This window comes from Pteropus vampyrus, unplaced genomic scaffold, assembly GCF_000151845.1.
Source record: "Pteropus vampyrus isolate Shadow unplaced genomic scaffold, Pvam_2.0 Scaffold16, whole genome shotgun sequence".
Lineage (NCBI taxonomy): Eukaryota > Metazoa > Chordata > Mammalia > Chiroptera > Pteropodidae > Pteropus > Pteropus vampyrus.
In genome coordinates this window covers 11455504-11477032 of record NW_011888797.1, presented here as the reverse complement: position 1 = coordinate 11477032, position 21529 = coordinate 11455504, and the positions used below count along the sequence as shown (strand labels likewise).

General features: G+C 38.8%; 1 protein-coding gene across 1 annotated transcript in view; it reads left to right on the top strand.

Moving 5' to 3' along the window:
• The window catches only part of FAM227A (family with sequence similarity 227 member A), a 58581-nt gene that overhangs the window by 32050 nt on the left and 5002 nt on the right, over positions 1 to 21529 (top strand). Inside the window, exons 13-17 of the mRNA XM_011354388.2 lie at positions 1055 to 1136; positions 5842 to 5936; positions 10599 to 10756; positions 12440 to 12592; positions 13513 to 13653. Coding sequence (XP_011352690.1) covers positions 1055 to 1136; positions 5842 to 5936; positions 10599 to 10756; positions 12440 to 12592; positions 13513 to 13653 — 629 coding nt within the window. The remainder of the gene's footprint in view (positions 1 to 1054; positions 1137 to 5841; positions 5937 to 10598; positions 10757 to 12439; positions 12593 to 13512; positions 13654 to 21529) is intronic.

Genomic DNA, 21529 nt, shown 5'->3' with positions numbered 1-21529 from the left:
TCTGGCCTACTATTAGTTATTTTGCAATATCTGTTGTTTCTTCTTCTATAGAAAGAGAACCTCCAATTTTTATGGCCAGATCAAAGACTACATTTCCTGGCCTCCCCTATATCAATGTGTGGCCATGTGACTAAGATCCTGTTAATGAGATATAAGTGGATGTGCTATGTGACAGTTTCTGGGAGCCTTCCTTAAGGAAACAGTCCATGTGAAGTCTTTGCCTCTTTGTCTTTTTTTCCGTTCTGCTGCCTGGAATGCGAATGTGATGACTGGAGCTCTAGCTACCATCTTGGATCCTAAGAGCAAGGGTCTTAGGAAAGGTGGAATCATGAGCTGGAAGAAGTTGGAATCCCTAAGGACTTATCACAGCAGAAATACCATATAAGTCCTGGATTGTCTACCTTCAGACTGTTATGGGAGAGAGAAATTTCTACCTAGGTTGAGCCACTGTTATTCCGAGTTTCTGTCACTCACATACAAACCTAATCCTAACTTATATTGCCTCTCTAATAAATATGTGATACTTTTCTCACCTTAGTGTAATTGTCCATTTACCATTATCTCCCCTGCTGGACTGGGAGCTCCTCTGGGCAAGGACCAGGTTTCAGGATCTGCCCAGTGCCAGACACATTAGAAGTTGCTCAGTGAAATGTTTACTGAAAGAGATGTGGTGAGTGTGTAAACAGTGGTGGCAGTATTCATGGAGCCCCTACCGTGAGCAGCCACTCACGCACTTTGCATGCCTTAGCTGACTTAATCCTCACAAGAACCCTGTGAGGAATCCAAGGCAATCCAGAGGTTTGATGACTTGCCTAAGATCACCAGCCGTTGAGTGACAGGGCTGGGACTGGAGCCCTGGTCTGCCTCCGTCTGCAGCCCACGTGTTTTCTACATCAGCCTCTTCTCTCCACCGTGCCCCTGGGTTGTCAAGCTGGGCCTGCAAGCTCTCCCTCTACAAGAACGATCATAAGTGTCTAGGAAATAGCACGTATGCTTTTCGTATTTCTCTCATTACCAGTTTTACTAAGTTGTTCTTTGTTTTTTTCTCCCTCAGTCTACAAGTATATATTCAAACGAGAGAGGCTCCTTATCTAAGAAGTCAGAGGATAGGTCACAAATACAGAATATCATGAAAGGTACAGTAACTACCTAAAACGGAAATGTAGGCTTTTGACTCAGTTATTTTCTCCAAAACCCTCGTTTCCTGGGTTTGTTTGAACATAATCTGCCACCCTAGTTTATACTCTTGCTTCTAGCCTGGGCTTTGGCACCAAGTAGTTTCTTGAGAGGGCATAATTGTCTTTTCAGTTCCACAAGCAATGATTAAGTTCTACTTTTATAATGATGAGTTCACACAGTGCTAATATCTGTGGGAAAGAGAGGTTGTAGGCAATGGAAAAAAATAAATTTAAGACCTGATCACTGCCCCTCTCCCCATCAGAAACAAGCATTTATTGAGGTAGGAACTGATTTGTGCCTGGGTGTTAACTTATAAAGGTGACTGAGTGAATACCTGGAGAGGTCAATGCCATTGAAAGAAAAGTTTGCTATTTACAGTTCTCCTAGAATCAAGAGGCATGACTTGCCATGCAGGACCATGGGAGGAAGCACCAGTGTCAGTCAGGAGACAGAAAGGCGCCAGAGGAAGGCTTAGGCCACAGCCTTTATTGGGATTTCCTTGGGAAAGACAAGACATGACATGGTTAACAGCTTAGGATCGCTAGTTTGAGTAATTCTGGCTGGCTTCGGGATATAGGAGCTGTCCCTAGATGTCTGACATCTGGCCCTGGGTTGATTTACGTCAGGGGAAATGTTAGCTTTGTGTGTGGGAATTAGATAAAGGAGGTGGTTCACAGTATGAGCTCTGATCACAGGGGAGCTGTATCCACTTTGGCCGTTAGTTTGGCCCTGTAATTAATGGATGCCATACAGACAAATATAGAACCTGAGAAAACAGAACAGGAACTCTTAGGTGTCATCATTAGTCGAAAAAATTAAACTATCTTTTCTTTGTTGGAGAAATGGAGGCTCAGAAAAGTTAGTATGTAAATCATATTACAATAAAGCTGTTATTAAAAAAGTATTTGGAGACCACTTGTTGAGGAGTATAGCCAGGGTTCCAAATACAGACGGACCTCAGAGACATTGCAGGTTCAGTTCCTGACCACTGCAATAGAGCGAATATCTCAACAAAGTGAGTCACACGAAGAATTTTTTGGTTTCCCAGTGCATATAAAAGCTACATTTACACTATTCTATAGTCTATTAAGTGTGCAACGGCATTACGTCTTTAAAAATGTATTACCTTACCTAAAAAAAGACTTTATTGCTAAAAAATGCTAAACATCATCTGAGCCTTCAGCGAGTTGTGATCCTTTTGCTAGTGGAGGGTTTTAGCTTCAATTTGGTAAAAATATGCAATATCTGTGAAGCTCAATGAAGCAAAGCGAAATAAAATGAGATATGCCAGTAAAGGTAAATATTTGGGGAAGACTTCAAGTCCCCAAAATATACATATATATTCAATTGATAAAGATCCATAAGTCAAAGAAGAAAATGAGACTTTTATTTTCTAATATGAATGTTGAGTGCTATGTACATTTCCCTCTCAACACTGAGGCATCCCACATGTTTTAGATATATAGTTGGGTTTTTTTATTCAGTTCGGGTTGTTTCCGTTTTGTAGCTATTATGAATAATACTACTATGAACATCCATGTTCGAGTTTTTGTGTAGACGTATGTTTTTATTTCTCTTAGGTGTATGTATACCTAGGAGCGGAATTACTGGGTCATATGTTTAACATTTTGAGGAACCGCCAAACTGTATTCCAAAGTGATCATACATATTTTAAAGAATATCAGAGAAAGAAAAGTCTATTATATTTACCATATATCATCATATATATTTACTATATACATTATATTTGCCATTTACAATTTCTGTTACTTTTCATTCATTCCCAAAGTTTCATATCTCCCTCTGGTATCATTTTCCTTCCTTTAGTATTTCATTAAAAATAGACCTGCTAGCAATGAATTTGCTTAGTTTTCTTTCATCTGAGAATGTCTTTATTTTACCTTCATTCTTGAATGATATTTTTTCTGGGTATAGCATTTTCAGTTGACTGTTCTTTTTCCTCAGCATTTTAAAATGTCATTCCACAGCCATCTGGCCTCAAAGGTCTAAGGACAAATCCACAATCATTAAAACTGTTGTCCCCCTTTTGCATAATGCATTTTTCTCTGGCTGCCCTCAGGGTATTTACTGTGTCTTGTCTTTCAGCTGATTGATTATGATGTGTATGGGTGTGGGTTTCTTTGAATTTAACTTGTTTAGGGTTTGCAGATCTTCTTGAATCTGTAAGTTTATATCTTTTGCCAAATTTGGGGAGTTTTCACATGTTTTCAAAATGTTTTTGTACTGCACTCTTGCTCCTTTCTTTCTGAGACTTTGATGACACAAATGTTAGACCCGTTGCTATTGTTCCATAAGTCCCTGAGGCTCTGTTCATTTTTTCCCAATCTTTTGTCTCTACATTGTTCAGATTGTATAGTATAATAAAAACATAGATTAGGTCTTTGTCCCCAGTTCTTGGCACAGAGCTCCTGAATCTTTCAGAATTTCCTGAGCCATAGGAGTATTTTTGTTATTCATAACAAGCATCTTTCAACCATATCTGAGTATATGCTAATAAAGTGACTCAGCTCAGGGCCCCAGGTAGCTTCAGAATGCAGTCTGGTTACCTGAAAGCCCAAACATGGTTAGTGGGTGAAAACTTTCAGCCCTACCACCCCCACAACCTCTAGAGAGGAGAGGCAGACTGGAGATTGAGTTATAACAACTCTTGAATAATATGATCTGATGAACTTACAGGTTCCTGAACACACTCATGTGCTGGGAAGATGGTGGTGTGCCTGAAGAGGGCATGGAAGTTCTTCGTTCCATCCCCCAACCCCCATACCTGCCCTATGTATCTTTTCCAGTTTGTTGTTTTGAGTGATATCTTTCATCATAAATCTGTAACAGTAAGTATGGCACTTTCCTGAGTTCCATGAATCATTCCAGTGAATCATCAAACTTGAAGGTGGGTGCTGGGAACCTCTAAATTTGTAGTCAGCTGGATAAAAGTGTGAGTAGCCTGGGAACCCCATATGAGACTGCTGCCTAGAGTCGGAATAGTCTTGTCAGACTGAGTCCTGTAACTTGTGGGATCTGATACTGACTCCAGATGGGTCTGGAATTGAATTGAATTATTGGAAACCTGGTTTATTTCAGAGAATTGGTGTGGGAAAACCACACATGTGATATCAGAAAACACCACATACGATTTCTTTTGATCTGTCTTTAAGTTCATTGACTCTTTCCTCTCTTACCCCCATTTCTGCTATTGATCCCCTCCAGTGAATTTATTTTGGTGGTTGTATTTTTCAGTTGTAAAATTTCTGTTTGGGCCCCTGTCATAGCTTCTGTTTTTCTACTGAGACTTTCTATTTTTTTATTTGTTTCAAGTGTTCACCCATACTTCTTACATCATTGTTATAATCACTACTTTATAGCCTTTGTCTGATGATTTCAACATCTGAGTAATTTCATAGTTGACGATGCTGATTGCCTTTTTCTCTTGAGAATTTATCAAACTTTCCTGGTTCTCTGTACTGTACTGGTGACAAAGCTCAGTGGTTAAGAGCTCAGGCTCATAGTCAGACAGATCTGCATGCAAGTCTTGGCTTTATCACTAATTTTTTTGTGAACTTGGACAAATTAGTTACCTGCTCTGAGCATCATTTTTCTCACCAATCAACTGAAGAATAGCAGAAGTAATTATCTGAGAGGACTGTGCTGGTAAACAAAATATACTGCATGCACAGGTTTAGTATAGTGCCTGACACATAGTAAGTGTATTATAATAATTATCATAGGTACCTCAGGTAAACCTTGGAATTATTGTCTCCATTTTATAGAGTGTGTGTGTGGTAGAGAGAGGGGGGAGAGAGGGAGAGGGAGAGAGAGAAAAACAGATAGAAACATCGTCTTTAGCAGTTCCTTTATCACAAGGTTTTTGGTATATTTGCTTGGTTTTTGTTTTTCTATTAATGTCTCTATTTCATCTTTGTTCTTGAAGGATAGTTTTGCTGGATACCCATCTACCTCAATGCTTTGCTGATTTTATTCCACTGTCTTCTAGCTTTTAGTGTTACTGTTGAAAACGCTGTAGTAATTTTAATTGTTATTCATTTATAGATGATCTGTTGTTTCTCTCTGCCCATCTTTAAGACGTTCTCTGTTAATTTTCTCCTACAAGAAAACTATAATTTTGTGCAAGAGTTGGATATTTTTTCTCTTTTAATTACAACACCTTTTCTGATTATGCTTAGCTTTTTTAAAAAAAGCCTTTAGCCTCCCCTTATTCTGTGACCACACTGTAACCTCTAGAGAATTCTGTCATTGCACCTGAGTTAGTGTTACGCTTATTATTTGCATGTGTTTTTTTCTCACTAAACTATGAATTCCTTGAAGATAGTCTACTTCCAGCACCTAGCATGGGCCCAGTACATAGTGGATGCTTAGTAAATGTTTATTGATTGGATAAATAGAAGAATCTATATATAGATTAAGAAATGGACAAATCTATGGCCATAGGTATATATCTGGATAAAATGCAAGTGAAATTCTATGGATTTACCTGAGCTACTTCCTCCATTATCTCCCAGTGATCTGACCACACTCAGGCATTTTCACAGTAATAGGAAGCTGAGATCTGCCGTATGTTCTTTCTCATCACAGCTGACCAGTTCCAATAATCTTTTTTTTTTTTTTTTGCTCGTATTGCATTGACAGAGCAATATCTTCAGACTCTGGCCTTGAGGAAAGCTACGCAACAAGTCAAGAGGATCTCAAAAGCAAGAGCATATGAGAATATGTGTCCTAAGGAGGTGAGCACATGATCGGCAATTTAATAGTAGAGATGATTTTAAAGTAGCTGGGAGATGTGGCTATAAAAGCTAGCACTGTGAAGATGTCAGGGTAAGAACTAGGGTATTTCTTATTGTAGGCTCAGGTGATATAGCCAGGAAATCTCCTAAGAGTAATTCCTGACTGAGAGAGGCATAAGTTGGGTGAGAATTTGTCTGGATTTTTCCATGGATTTAAATTACTTGCTTGAGACTCAGAAGCCTGAGAGTAATGGAAGGAGAGCACTGAGTCTCGGTTTCCCACTCTATGAAACGGAGACAATAATTTTAAGGTTTACCTGGGATACCGATGATAATTATGTAATAAACACTTACTATGTGTCAGGCATTATACTAAACCTGTGCATGCAGTATATTTTGTTTACTTGTCACAGATACCTCTCAGATAATTACTTCTGCTCTTCTTCAGTTTATTAGTGAGAAAAATAATCCTTAGAGCAAGTAACTAATTTGTCTAAGTTCACAAAGCAAATAGGTGGTAAAGTCAAGACTTGCACGCAGATCTGTCTGACTCTGAGCCTGATGAGCTCTTAACCACTGAGCTTTGCCACCAGCACTGTCCCCAGGACACTGGAGGCACTGGATTATGTGTGTTCTCTCCTCTTCTTTTCCCCTCCCCCAAATCTAACCCACAAAGTTCAGTGTGCGGTAGTTTATATCCATGGCACCTTCAGTCCTGTGTAGCAGGAGAGGCGGTTAATATCCAACCAGGGCAAGAGATTCTGGGGCTTTCCCAAGACACCAACTAGCACAGGAGTCAGGCCACAGAATTTGGGCCAAGTACAGCAAGTGTTGCAGGAGGTTCCTTGAACCTTCTTTGTTTCTCCATACTGATTACTGCTGCCTATTTCCCCTCAGCGTTTAGCATGAAACTTTTGAGAAGCAGCAGGGCATGGTGGAAAAAACAGACAGACACGGGTTCAAATCACAGCTGTGTCACTTGGGCAAGTTGTTTAACTTTTCTGACTTCAATAAAATTGGGAAAATGAAGCCCAGCAGTGTAATTATGATTCCATTTTTATTTTTGAAATATATTTTTGGAATAAAGTCAGTATGTGCATATAAAAAGGTTTAGAAAGATACACAGAAAAGTGTTAACAGTATTCCTAGGACATGTAAGTGGAGATGAGACAGACTTTTATCTTTTCCTTTATTTATTTCTACATCGTATTAATTTTTCACAAAGATCATAAATTTGTTTTGTAAAAAAATAGACTTTTACTGTCAGAGATAACAGAAAATGATATTTGAATGTCAAAATGAAGAACTTTTTAAAAAGACATACAGTTAGCCCAGAAGAAGAAAGAAGATGGCCCCACTTCAGATGGTCCCATCTAACATGTGTCTAGAGATGGGAACCAGACTGAAAATCGGACCAGGAGTTATCGAAGGCACTGAAGATGTTTAGGTTGGAAAAGCAAGACTTAGGGAAGATGTGAGGGCTCTCCTCGAGTATTTTAAGGACTGTTATGTAACGTGGTTTTGGAGAAAGATGGGTTGGTATTACTGAGAGTCAGATTTTTATCTGGGGTAAGAAAGAACTTCCTAAGAGCCCAAGTTGTCATTTTAAACCCTCTGGCTCTGCCATAGACCATCTTCTGCTTCTTATTTCAGCTCTGCTCCCAAACCATGATTCCTGTGGCAGGTCCCTGATGCCGACCCTTCCCTCCAGCTCCTACTCTGCCTCCCCCGCCTCTTGAATCTGATGTTCCAGAACTTCTCTCCTCTTGCCCAGTGTCTCATCTTTTCCCAACGCCATGGCTGTGAGCCAGGCCTTCCCACTCCTGTGCCCAGTCCCTGTACCCAAAGCTCCCTCTCGTTGCTCTCACCTGGGAGGAGAAATCAGCTGCTTACCACCAGGGGGACTGGACATTACAGAAGGCAGCACATTCCTTGTTAACAAAGTAGGGAAGCAAAAATGGACAGTCACCCGCTGAGGATGTTATTGAAAGAATGTGTATCAGGTGGAATTCTTTGCTTACAAGTAACAAAATCTGTCTTGGGCCAATATGAGGAAAAACCGGAGGAACATTGAGTCACCGGAAAGTCTAAAAGTCAGTCCAGGGACCAGGAGAAGAATCAAGGCCGTTGCAACTCTTGAACCATCTCTTCAAGCTGACATCTTGGAATGGGTGAACCCCCACATGTTCTCAGTCTATATTTCACCCCATTCAAGATTCAAAATCTCGGGCGTAGGAGTTTTCATTGACCAAGCTTATTCCAGGTACCCTAGCTCTAATTGGGTGGATGAGGAAGGTGCTGGCTGGCAGAGCCTGTGAAGGCCTCTGTGGACCCCTTCTGAGGCCCTCATGGGGGAGGAAGATATTTGATTTAAAGCCTCCTGGAGTCCAAACACAGTAGAGGGCAGGTAAACCGCAAACACATGAGACTCGGAGGCCGTTAAGAAAGGAGAATGGGTACTGGGCAGCCAAGAGAACAACTCTCGGATAAATGTGAAATGAGATTAGTGAATCCTAGATCCACTTTGGATTTTTCTAGACTTTGAAAAACTTGTAAAAATTTTCACTAAATAATTTTATTAAAATGATTGTTATTTGCCATCACCATTATTTCATAAAAGAAAAGTTCATTAATATAAATGTAGAAAAGATAACCACAGAATAAAAATCCTAAAAGTGAATAAATTTATGTTAGATGTATTATAATGTATTTTTCCTTGTTTCTCTCATTTTCCTGGAGACCAGTGAACACAGACTGGCCCCCATTTGGAGATGGGGTTCTAGGAATCATTGGACTAAGTGACATGTAGGTTCCCTGCTAACCTCAGATTTCTGTGATTCCAGTGGGATCTTGCTATATAGAATAGTGCTTCTCCACGGGAAGCGGGGCGGGTGATTTTGCCCCCTAGGAGACGTTTGGCCATGTCTGGAGACATTCCTGGTTGTCACAGCTGGGAGTACGGTGGAGTATTCCTGGCATCAGGTAGCAGGGATGTTACTCAGCATCCTACAATGCACAGGATAGTCGCCCACAACAATGGATTATCTGCCTCCAAACGTCAAAGTGCCGAGGTTGAGAGATCCTGCTAAAGATTGAAGAAATCTATTAAGCAATTAAAACAGATAGTATTAAAGAACAGTATGGGTAGGTACTGTTGCAGCCTTTATTCATGAGACAAAATTATTGTTTGGTTAAATTTCAGCTACTTCAAAATAAAATATATTGTTTTTTAAATACAAAAGTAGTACATAATCATTATTGATATTTTTAGAAAAAGGCAGAGGACTGTAAGGAAGGAAAGCAAATCACTTTTAGCCTCAGCCTGTTCTCTCTCCTGATCTGTTTCCTCGTGTTTGTCTATCAGCACCTCACACATAGCAAGTCCCAACAGATGCCTTGATTTTCCCACTCCGCTAACCTGTTCCTCCCCAGGTCTTCCCAGCTCAGCAACTGGTTAAATCTTTGGAGTCATCCTTGACTCTGCTCTTTCTCACATCCACATTGAGTCCATCAGCAAATCCTGCCAGTGCTTGTGTGATGTATTGCGAATTTGATCACTTCTAATTAACCCTTCTCCCGACGACCCAGTCTCAGCCCCATCAGCCTCCCGACCACTGCAGAGGCCTCCCGACCATTGCTGTTCTCACGTCCACTCTTACCCACTGCCATCACGTCTCCACACGCCAGTCAAGGGACTTTAGAAAAAATTAGTCAGAGCATGTTGTGCTGCATTTAAACCTCCCAGTGGTCTCCATCACACTGAGAAGAGACCCTAACTCCTTCTCATGGTCCAGAGTCCCCGCTCCGTCTTCAGCCTCATCATTCACTCTCCATTTGAGCCACGCAGGCCTCGTGTTTGTCCCCCAGCCACACCAAGCTCTTGTCTGCCGCAGGGTCTCTTGGACGTGCTGTCCCCTGTGCCTGGAATACCACACTGATTGTCCTCCCATCGTTTGGGTCCTGCCAGGATTGCTCCTCCTCAGGGCAGCCCTCCCTGACCATTCCATGGACGATGCTGCCCTTCATCCCTCGCCCCACTTGATTCTTATCTGAAGCATCTACTCTGTAATATCATGTTATTCTTATATTTGTTGATTTGTTTATTGCGTCTCTCTCTCTCAACTATAATGCAGCCTCCAGGAGGGCTGAACTTTGTCTTATTCTCGGCTGACTCTCTCGTGCCTGGAACAGTGTGTATATACATAACAGTTACCCAATAAATATTTGCAGAATGAATTGTTAACATTTTGGTAACTATGCTTCCAGTCTCTCATCTACTTTTTAACCAAATTATTTTCTATAATTGTATTTATTTCATATAAAATATATTATCTACCCAATTTTGCATCTTGGTTATTTTATTATATCTGAAACGATATTTTAGAACCAACTCTTCATAAACATTTTAATAATGGCATATTATTCCTTTGAGTCGGTATTTTAATGTCTTTAACATTTAGGTTATTCTAATCTTTTGTTATAGTAAAAATCTCTGCAGTAAACATCTTGGTGCCTACACTTTTCCTTACTTGGGGTAATTTCCTTAGGATAGCATCCTAAAACTGGAGTTACTGGATCAAGGAACGTGAATACTTTTACATTTCTTAATGCGTGCTATAAAAATGATGATATCCTTTATTTTTTTCCCTCTTTTCCTGCTAGTCTCACCCCGCCTGCAGAATCCCTGAGATGACTTCAAACCTCTTCAACATTTATGGGAAGAGCCCTCTGATCGTGCACTTTCTTCAGAAATACCTCACTCTGCGGCAGCATGGCACCGACGTGCTGATAGTCAGGAGGGAGAAAACCAAGACCTTGCCATATCCTTTCCTCCATGGGCGGGGCACATATTATTCCAGGCCACTGCCAGAGTGGGAGAGAGACACCCAACCCCTGGCACAGCTCCTGGCACATTAAAGGTGCCGGTCAAGGGTAGCCATTGATATGAGCCTAAGGGTCAGAATCTTGCTCATTGTAGTTCCACATCTGCCTCATGAGCTGGCTGTGTGGGACCCTGGGCAAGTCGAATTTTCCTATGTGCAAAATCTCTCATCTACCAGAATGAAGGGGCTGACTAGGTACTCTAACATACTTTGCAACTCAGTAATGCCTCCCACGTGTTCGTGGACTCCGAAGTATGTATCGATCAGGAGTTTTGGTGTCTAGGTGTATGATTCTTTCAACACCGTCCTCACACACACCCTCCCTAGGCACATCAGCAAATTCCTGGCCGCTTTGGTGTTTATCCTAAATATTTGGTAAAAAGCTCAGATCCAAAGAAAACAGGTGTGACATGTATTGGTCCTGAGTCTTAGCAGTTTATCAGAGAGGTCAGAACACAGATTCAAATAGACCGAGACTCATGAACCAACTCAACTGCTTGCTAGTCGAGTGATCTTAGACAAGTTCCAGCTTCTCTCTGAGCCTCATTTTTTCATCTGTAAGATGGGGATAACAGTACTTGCCTCATAGGACTGTTTTGCAGAGTACAGGCAAAACCGGTAAAGCCTTAGCATAGTGCCTTGCAGGTAATGAGTGCTTGAATGGTGCCTATTTGCATATAGCTTCTCATCAGGAGGAGCTTGCATAATGAACTAGGCAGGACTTGTAGCTCCTGCCCTGTAGCACTTCATATCCATAGACCTATTTATATGTCTACAGGCAAAGGATAACAACTCATACTTCGTAGTGCTTTATTGTTATGAAATGCTTTCCTTCATTGTTCTGTAAAGACAGTGTAGTGTAGTAGAAGGAGCCTGGGTTTGGGATGCACGGCCCTGGATATGAGTCCTAGCTCAGCGACCCACCGGCCTTAAATCTCATGCGCACAGCTTAACCTCTGAGCTCAATGTATTTATCACCTCCTTCCTAAAATAAGGACAGTTATACCAAACCCAGGATTAAATGGCATACAGCTGGTACTATATAAATAACAACTATCATTGTTATTAACATTATCCAAGGTGGGTCTTACTAGCCCTATTTTATAGATAAGGAACTGGAGACGTAGAGGATGACATATCTTGTCTGAGCTCCCACAGCTTCTGACGAGTGGAGCTGAAATTCTGACCAATCCAGAAGGGGTAGACAGGGCCGGGGAGGGAGAGAGGATTTTTCGACAAACATGAGATAAGGAATGAGGCCTTGGGCCTGAAAGGAAAGTTGGAATCTGTTTCTGTTCACCACTGTGATAACAGAGTAAGAATTTTAAATGACAGTCTAAAAAAAACATTTCCCGGCTCTTTCATCAGCAGAAAAGAGAAGATCTTTATTAAAAGATAGGGAACGGCCTACCCATGGAGAGGGTAGCCTCTTTCCAAAGCGGGCTATGGGCAAAGGGCGGAAAGGGTCATATCCTGCTCAGCCTTCCGTTGTCTCATCCAGAAACAGATCAGTTTCCCCAGTCTGCCACCTCACTCCCTACACACTAGGCGCGTCTCACTAACAATGCCAAGAGTCAATAGTGACTGACAGCGTGGGTTTTCCTTGACCATGAAAGCCACTGAGTCCAGCCTGACCTACGCTGATATCATCAGCTTGACCCTGAGCAACATGAAGAAGCGGAGGGCCTTCCTTCAGCAGCTGAACCAGCTCCACTGGAATGAGTGGAATTATTTTGATAAGTACCTAAAGGTTCTGCAGTACAACTTCCTCAGGTATTAAGGGGTTTTAGGGAAGTGGCATTGTTTCAGCATCTGTCTGTTGTAGCACGTCATCATAATGTTTGATTGGGGGCCTTCATCCTATAACATCTTAAGCATGTTCAACCTTCTTGTGGTCAGAATGTAAACCCCGCAATAACAGAGACCAGATTTTTATGTGAATAATGACTGGGTTTTAGATGATATTAGGGAATTCATTTTACTGGCATATTCCTATTTTTAAGATATAATAGTTTTTAATATTGTTTTTAAAAAGAGTCATGTCTTAAAGAGATACATAATGAAGTACTTATGGATGAAATGACATGGTGTCTATTATTTGCTTTAAAATAACTGATTTGTGGTGGGAAGTGATAGATGAGTCGAGATTGACTTTACGTTGATAACTATTGAAGCGAGATAACAGGTAAATGGTGTTAATTATACTACTTTCTTTACTTTTATATTTACATTTTATATATTATAAAATTTTAAATAAGTTTTTTTTCAGTGGTGGACATAACAAGAACAAAATGTGGCAAATGCTGACGTGGAAATTTACTTTCCGGTTTGCCCAAGGTCACACAGCAAGTGGCAGAGCCCCAACTTAAATTCAGCTTGCCCTCACAGCTCATGCTTTAGCTTTCTCTCAGACTGTAGATTTCTTCACCTGTCTTCCTAATTTGAGTATGTGTTCCTTGAGTTCAGGGACCATACTTATTCCTCTCTGTGTTATGTGATTTCTGGCACATAACAGGGCTTGGTGACCGAGTTGCTGCTATGTGGTCAGCTCTCTGCTTCAGTCAGTTGCTCTTGACAGATGACATGAATGAATTTACAAATATTTCCCTCTCTTTACTTATGAAGATAGGAGAGAAAAGAATTATGCTGACTTCGTAATCTTTTCCCCACGTGTCTTTATGATTTCCTCACAGGGAAATGAAGACTATCGACCAAAGAGAAGCAGAGAAGAAAAAGGCAAACCACGTGTTCATCCAACCTTCAACCTTCTCTGAGGAATCCCCTGAAAAGAAATCTGGAAAAACCTATCAGAGGGAGAATACATTTCTTTTAAGGTTTGTTGGAAAAAAGACCATGAGACAAGCAGAAATGCGAACAATGTAAGAATTCTTAGTACATGGGAAAGAATATTGGAAAGGTCACTTGTTTTTACATGTTGCTCAATTCACATTTTATTTTTTAATTATTAATGGTAGTAGAAAGAGCTACCAATGATTTGGTACTTCCTCTGTGCCAAGCATTTGTACTTTACGAACTGTGTGAGTCAGAGCTCTTTCATTGCAGGTGCCAGGAAACCAACTCAAACTAGCTCAAGCTTTAGGAAGATCTGGTGACTTCAGTAACCAGGAAAGCCACAGATGAGTTGGCTACAGGCACATTGGACCTAAGGTCTCAATGATATTGTCAGGTTCTCTCTCCCTCCCTCTCTCAGCCCTCTTTCCCTCTGTGTGCTGGCTTGTTTTTCAAGCTGCCTCTGTTCTCAGGGAAAGAAAGGGCCACGGACAGCTCCAAGCCTATGTCCTTATATCATATGACATAAAAGGAAGAGAGACACCCTCTCCCAGACTCCATACACCAGACCTCATAAAAGTCTCTGATTGCTTCGTTTGGGTCATGGCCCCACCCATCCTGTCTGGACCAACACTGTGTTCTGGAAGAAGCAATGCCGTGATTAGCCAGGCCTGACTGTCCCTGCGGCCTGAGAGAATAAGGCACAGTCAATGCCATGGGGTAGAATGGGTGAGATGCCATCAGACACAGACAACATGCCCACTTTATATTATTTATAGCCCATCAGAACCCTAAATAACATCACTTCCATTTTACCGAATAGAAAACTGAGGCACAGAGATGCCAAGTAAGCATTGGCTAAAGACCTACTGTGCCAGCTACTAAGGACACAAAGACATAAATAAGTGAAAGTTCCTGCAGTCTAGACAGAGGAAAAAGATATGTAAATAGGTAACATGCAACAAGTTGCATAGGTCCTAAGAAAAGACTTCAAAAGCGAACACAGTAGGAAGTGTGTTCCAGTTTCAGTTCGGTTCCATTTTGTAGGGAAGGGGGAGGGGAAGAATGGGTTGACATTCTAGTCAGAGAATAGCTCAAGCCAATTTGCAGAGGGAAAAGTTACCAGCCCGCCATTGGGTCTGGCTGGTCAGAGAGTGAGGAAGAGTTGCGGAGAGAATGGAGGGGCATCAGGGGGTCTTACGTCCCACGTCTGATTCTGTCGTCCTGTAGCCCATTGACAGCCATCCAAAAGTCTACTCTACAGAAATTACAATATTCCACTCTGGAACTTACATTATATATTTCTTGATTTTTTTTTCCCCTTTTTAAGACATTATCTGTTGATAATTTTTTCAGATTGTTAAAACCTATCAAAAACTAAGCAGGATTACTTTCCATATTCTCAAGTATATCATATATATTCTGTGTATATTCTGTTAGATAATGTGATCGTAACAGGGACAAATGCAGTTTGCTGCTTATTCTTTTTCTCTTCATTGCAAGCAGATACATACTTTAAAGAGTTAATAAAAAGTTGTGGCAGAGGATCCTAAAAGTGAGAATACACACTATTAATTTCTTCTTCTTTTTTTAATCTTGGAGTTCTTCTCAGGCCCTTATCCTCCCCTAGTCTGGACTGGTATGCGCTAGGTCTGCCCACAGTTATCATCTTGGGCTTTTTCCACCACCGTCCTAGGACCTCCACTTGTCAATCTTACTTTATTGAAGTCTCTGTTTCCCAGATCGCTTGTCCTTCTCTTTCTTATTTTACGTCCTTATTTTGCTGGAGCATATCTTCTAGTAGTTCTTGAAGAAAAGGTACATGGGAAGTTTTTTTTAAGTCTTTACACATCTAAAATGACTTTGCTCTTGATTAATATTTGACAAATATTTTGCCGAGAGTAAAATTCTAGATTAAAAGTCTGATACCATTCTGATTCCTATTGCCTTGTATGTTATATGTCACCTTTTTTTTTTTTTTTCTTTCCTGTGGAAGGTTCTAGGATATTGTCTTTCTCCCTAGTATTCTGAAGTTTCCCAATTATGTGCCTTGGTATCAGTCTTTTTCTTAATGGTTCATTAGGATTTGAGAAGTCCTCTCAGACTGGAGACTGGTGTCATCCAATTCTGAGAATTTTTATTATTTAATAATTTCCTTCCCTTCATTTTCTGGATTATACTCATTTTTTGGACTTTCTGGACCAATTCTCTAATTTTCTTTATTCTCCTGTTGGCATCTGTATGAATTTCTGTCCTACTTTCTAGAAGAGTGTCTACAATTTTCTTTTAGTTTAAAAAATTAAATTAAAAGAATTTCTTTTAATTAAAAACATTCTACTATAATATTACTAATTTCCTTGAGTGGACTCTTTCTTATTTTTTCATTGTTCCTTTTTTATAGCATCCTCTTTCATAGACGTGATATTTTCATCTATAATTGAGGATATTAATCTTTATTTTTTAAGTTTCTTCTGATCCCCATATTATTTCTATGGGTATCTTTCTTGGGTACCTTTTTATGTTTTTTGTTTATATGCTTGTTTTTGAACTCTCTCTTTCATCTTTGAGTTTTTCCTTAAATTATTGATGATCCTGGAGTGTCTTCATATTTAAGAGCAAACCTTTAAAAAACTGGCAGTAGAAGTTAAGTATCAGAGGCATGGCTTCTCAATTGGTGGGCTCTCTCTCTCTTTTTTTTTTTTTTTTGGCAGTAAGAAAGTAAGCCAGCTTTCTCACTGACAGATGCTCCAACATCAGCATCTATGCATATTTTCTCAGAAGCAGTTTAGTTTCTTAGAAGAATCCTCCAATCCTTTGCCTATGGGGCATATGCCTGGCTCATGGCATTCTGGAAACAGAGGAGAGAAATGGAGGTAGGGATTCTGCATTTAGTAGGCAGACTTCCACTTAACTTTGTTTTCTATAAGTCTAGTATCCCCAAGCCTGGAGCCTATTTATTTCAATTTCTCCAGAAAACGAAAGCAAAACAAAATCTTCCAATTTGCATTTTATTCTCAGAACAACTCTTTGAGAGAGTGTATACGTTAAGATTATATTTAGTCATATATAAAAGAAAAAATAAAAAAATAGCAGTGGCACAAATGTTGATTCTCACACATAAAAGAAGTCTGGAGGTAAACAGTGTAACCTAATATGGTACTTCTGGACCTTCAGGGACCCAGGCTTCATCATCCTAGTGCTTAGCATCCTTCCCCATGGACCCTCATAGTCCATCAAGATGGCTATTGGAGTTCAAGGTACACCATCTGTTTTTCAGACCAGCAACTCAAAGAAGGGAAGATGAGGGCTAACCTCTCTCCTTCTCCCTCCCCGCCCCCTCTCTCTCTCAAAATATTTTAGAGGACTTTTAGGTTCACAGCAAAATTAAAAGTAATGTACAGATGTTTCCCATGTACCCCTTGCCCCAGCACATGCAGAGCTACACTCAACAATTATCAACAATCCTGACCAAAGTCGAACATTTGTTATAATTGATGAACCTACATTGACACATTGATGAACCTACATTGACTCATTCAAAGTCCATAGTTTACATTAGAGTTCACAATTGGTGTTGTACATTCTATGAGTTAGAGCAAATGTGTAATGACATATATCTATCATTATAATGATAATTATCCTTATAATTATTCATTTAATTATAATTAAAATTGTTGTTATAATTTTCACTGCCCTGAAAATCCTCTGTGCTCTCCCTCCATCAAACCCCTGCGCAACCACTGATCTGTTTATTTTTTCCACAGTTTTGCCTTTTATATTATAGTGGTGGAATCATACAGAATCTAGCCTTTTCAGATTGGCTTCTTTCACCTAGTAATATGCACTTAAGGTTTTTCCATGTCTTTTCATGGCTTAATAGGTCATTTCTTTTTAGCATTGAGTACTATTCCATTATCTGGATGAACCACAGCTTATTTATCCATTCACCTTCTGAAGGACATCTTGGTTGCTTCCAACTTTTGACAGTTATGAATAAATATATTACATTTGGTGTGCCTTTATCAAAGATCAGTTGACTACACTTATGTCTATTTCTGGGCCCTCTCTTCTGTTCCATTGATCTATTTGTCTAGTCTTTTACTGATACCACACTTTTAATTCCTGTAGCTTTATAGGAAGTCCACCAGTTTTGTTCTCCTTCAGTGTGTTGGCTATGCTGAGTCTTTTGCCCATCCACATAAATTTTGGAATCAGTTTGTGTATATCCACAAAATAACTTGCTGGGATTTTGATTGGGAGTGAATCTATAGATTAAGTTGGGAAGAATTGACATCTTGACAATATTGAGTCTTCCTATTCATTAACATGGAATATCTCTTCATTTATTTAGTTCTTTTTGATTTCTTTCTTTTTTTCCTTTATTTAGATTTGATTTCTTTCATCAGAGTTAGGTCCTCTAGATGTTTTATTGATTTATACCCAAGTATTTCATTTTCGTGGGTGTTAATGTAAATGGTATTGTGTTTTTAATTTCAAATTTCACTTGTTCATTGCTGATATATAGAAAAGCAATTAACTTTTTTATATTAACCTTGTATCCTTCAGCTATGCTACAATCACTTACTAGTTCCAGGAGTTTTGTTTTGTTTGTCCTTTTGGATTTTCTAGATTGATGATGGTGTCATTTGTGAACAGTTTTTATTTCTTCCTTTCTAATCTATTTACATTTTATTTCCTTTTCTTGTCTTATTACATTGGCTAGGATTTCCAGTACAATGTTGAAAAGTAGTGTGGGGGGTTGCTTTTTTGCTTTTTTCTTATTTTTGTTGGGAAGGTTTCAGTTTTTTCCCCTTTGGTTTTGAGTTTGGTTGCTTTTTTTGGGAGGTAGATATTTTTTATCAAATTCAGGTAGCTCCCCCCACATCATAAATTGTTGGATTTTTAAAGTGCTTTTTCTCTATCTATTAATATGCTCATTTGATTTTTCTTCTTTATCTTGTTAATGTGATAGATTTTATTGATTTTCAAATGTTGAACCAGGCTTGCATACCTGTCTTGGTGTATAATTATTTATATATATATATTATATATATATTATATATATATATTATATATAGTTGTTTGATTCAATTTGCTAATATTTTGTTGAGGATATTTGTATGTATGGTCATTAGAGATATTAGACTACCGTTTTCTTTTCCTGTACTGTCTTTGTCTGGTTTTGGTATTAGGGTAATGCTTGTCTCATAGAATGTGTTAGGACGTAGTCCCCCTGCTTCTATCCTCTGAAAAAGATTGTAGGTAATTAGTATAATTTCTTTCTTAAATGTTTGGTAGAATTCACCATTGAACTCACTTGAGCCTGGTGTTTTCTGTTTTGAAAGGTAATTAATTGTTTTATTAAATTTCTTTAATATATATATAGGTTTAGGTTGTCTATATCTTCTTGTGTGGTTTTGGCAGATTGTGTCTTTCAAGAAATTGGTCCGATTCATCTAGGTTTTACAATTTGTAGACATAGAGTTTTTCATAGTACTCTTTTATCTTTTTAATGTCCCTAGGATCTATAGTGATATCCCCTCTCTCATTTCTGATATTTGTAATTTGTGTCCTCTTTCTTTTGTTCTTAGTGAGCTAGACTCTAGAGGCTTATCAATTTTATTGATATTTTCAAAGAACCAGCTTTTGGTTTTGTTGATTTTCTCTGTTGATTTCCTATTTTCACTTTCATTTATTTCTACTCTAATTTTTATTATTTCTTTTATTTTGCTTACTTTGGATTTAATTTTTTGCTCTTCATTTTCTAGTTTCTTAAGATGAAAACTTAGATGATTGATTTTAGATCTTTTTTCTTTTCTAATATATGCATATAATGCTGTAAATTTCCCTCTATGCACTGCTTTCAGCTTCCCACAAAGTTTAATAAGTTGTATTTTCATGTTTATTTAGTTCAAACTATTTTTAAATTTCTGTTGAGATCTCTTCTTTGACCAAGGTGTTATTTAGCAGTATGTTGTTTGATCTCCAAGTATTTTGGGATTTTCCAGCTATCTCTCTGTTATTGATTTCTATTTAATTCCATTTGGTTTAAGAACAGACATTATATGATTTGTATTCTTTTAAATTTGTTAAGGTATATTTTTTGGCCCAGAATATGGTCTGTTGTGGTGTTATGTTACATGTGAGCTTGAGGAGAATGTGTATTTTTCTGTCATTTGGGTGATGTCATTTATAGCTGTCAAATATATCCAGTCGATTGATGGCATTGCTGAGTTCAATTATGTCCTTACTGATTTTCTGTCTGCTAGATCTGTCCAATTATGATAAAAGTGTTGAAATCTCCAGCTATGATAGTAGATTCATATATTTGTCCTTGCAGTTCAATCAGTTTTTGTCTCATGTGGTTTGACATCCTATTGGTAGGAGCATACATATTAAGAATATTGTCTTCTCGGAGAATTGACTCCTTTATCATTATATAATGCCCTTCTTTATCCCTGATAACTTTCCTTGCTTTAAAGTCTGCTGTGTCTGAAACGTGTATAGTTACTCCTGCTTTCTTTCTATTAGTGTTAGCAAGGTGAATTTTTCTCCATCAGTTCACCTTTAATCTATAACTCCATTCTTTTTTTAAGGGGCATTCCCAGAAGCCCCAAACAACATTTCCACAAAAAGGAAGACGGTGTTGTAACTGTATAGTCAAGTTCTATCAATGAGATAGATAGAACTTGACTATACAGTTACAACACCGTCTTCCTTTTTAAGAAAATATTATTTTAAAAATCATTTAAAGTGCTCTTTTATATCATCATTATTATTATTTTGTAATATTATCGAGTTATAATTTACCATAAAATTTGTTCATTTTTCGGGTATAATTCAATGATTTTTAAAGTAAATGTATGGAGTTTTGCAACAATTACTACATTCCAGTTTTTGGACTTTTTCATCACCCCAGAAAAGTCCCTCATGCCCATTTATAGGTAACCCCCATTACTCCCTCTGTTTTTAATAACATTCCTGGAAGTACCATACAACCTTACTACTTTATTTCAAGGGCCAGATATTAGTCATGTGGTGATATTAGTTTCAAAGGAAAGTGGGAAATGTCGTTTAAAAAAAAATCTGGATTCATTGCCGTCTTAAAGAAAACTGGCTCCATTGCTTTAAAAAAAAAAAAAAAAACCTGGGGAGGGGATAGTGGATAATGAGTTGGTAACTAATGATCTCAATCACAGATAGATGCTATTATAGTCTCTATTTTAGAAATGAAGAAACCAGCACTTACTGAGTTGAGAAATTTAGCCAAGGAAACCTTCCAATCTTACACCTTCTAATTTGAATTTTCCTTTGAACCAGAAAAAGACCACAATAATTTTGATAGTAGCAGTTCAGCTTGAGACCCACCCGTTTGAGCCATAGACTCTTATAGGATCAATGGTGACTCATTAACAATCTTTCTGATATTCATCTTAGATTCTCAGAAATATAAAAAGCCAACTCAGTCCAATGTACTGATATTATTGTTCCCTCAGACTTGACTACCTGCAACTACTTCTTAATCTAGCTAACCCCTAGCTGACCTTAAAACCCAGCTCAGGCATCATCTCCAGGAAGTCTTCCTTGACTTGTCTACTCAGGATACTCATTATGTGCCCTGTACTTTCTTGATCACACTCCACAGAATATAGCCTACTCTAGTCATAAATTTGTTTGTCTATCTCCTTAGATTGAAGGTTTGTCCATGAGGTCAGGAATCTTGTCCTAGATGACCTTGTTTTCCCAGGGCTTAGTCCAGTGCCTGGCACCCAGCAGGTTCTCAGTCAATGCTTAGAAAATGAATGAGGGAGTCATCGGGGTGTGTTCAGCCCTCTGCTTCAGTTGTTTGCTATTGCCAGTGTTATTGATTGATTTGTAAACTTTTTCTTTCAACACCTATCAAGATTCCAGTGAAAACTT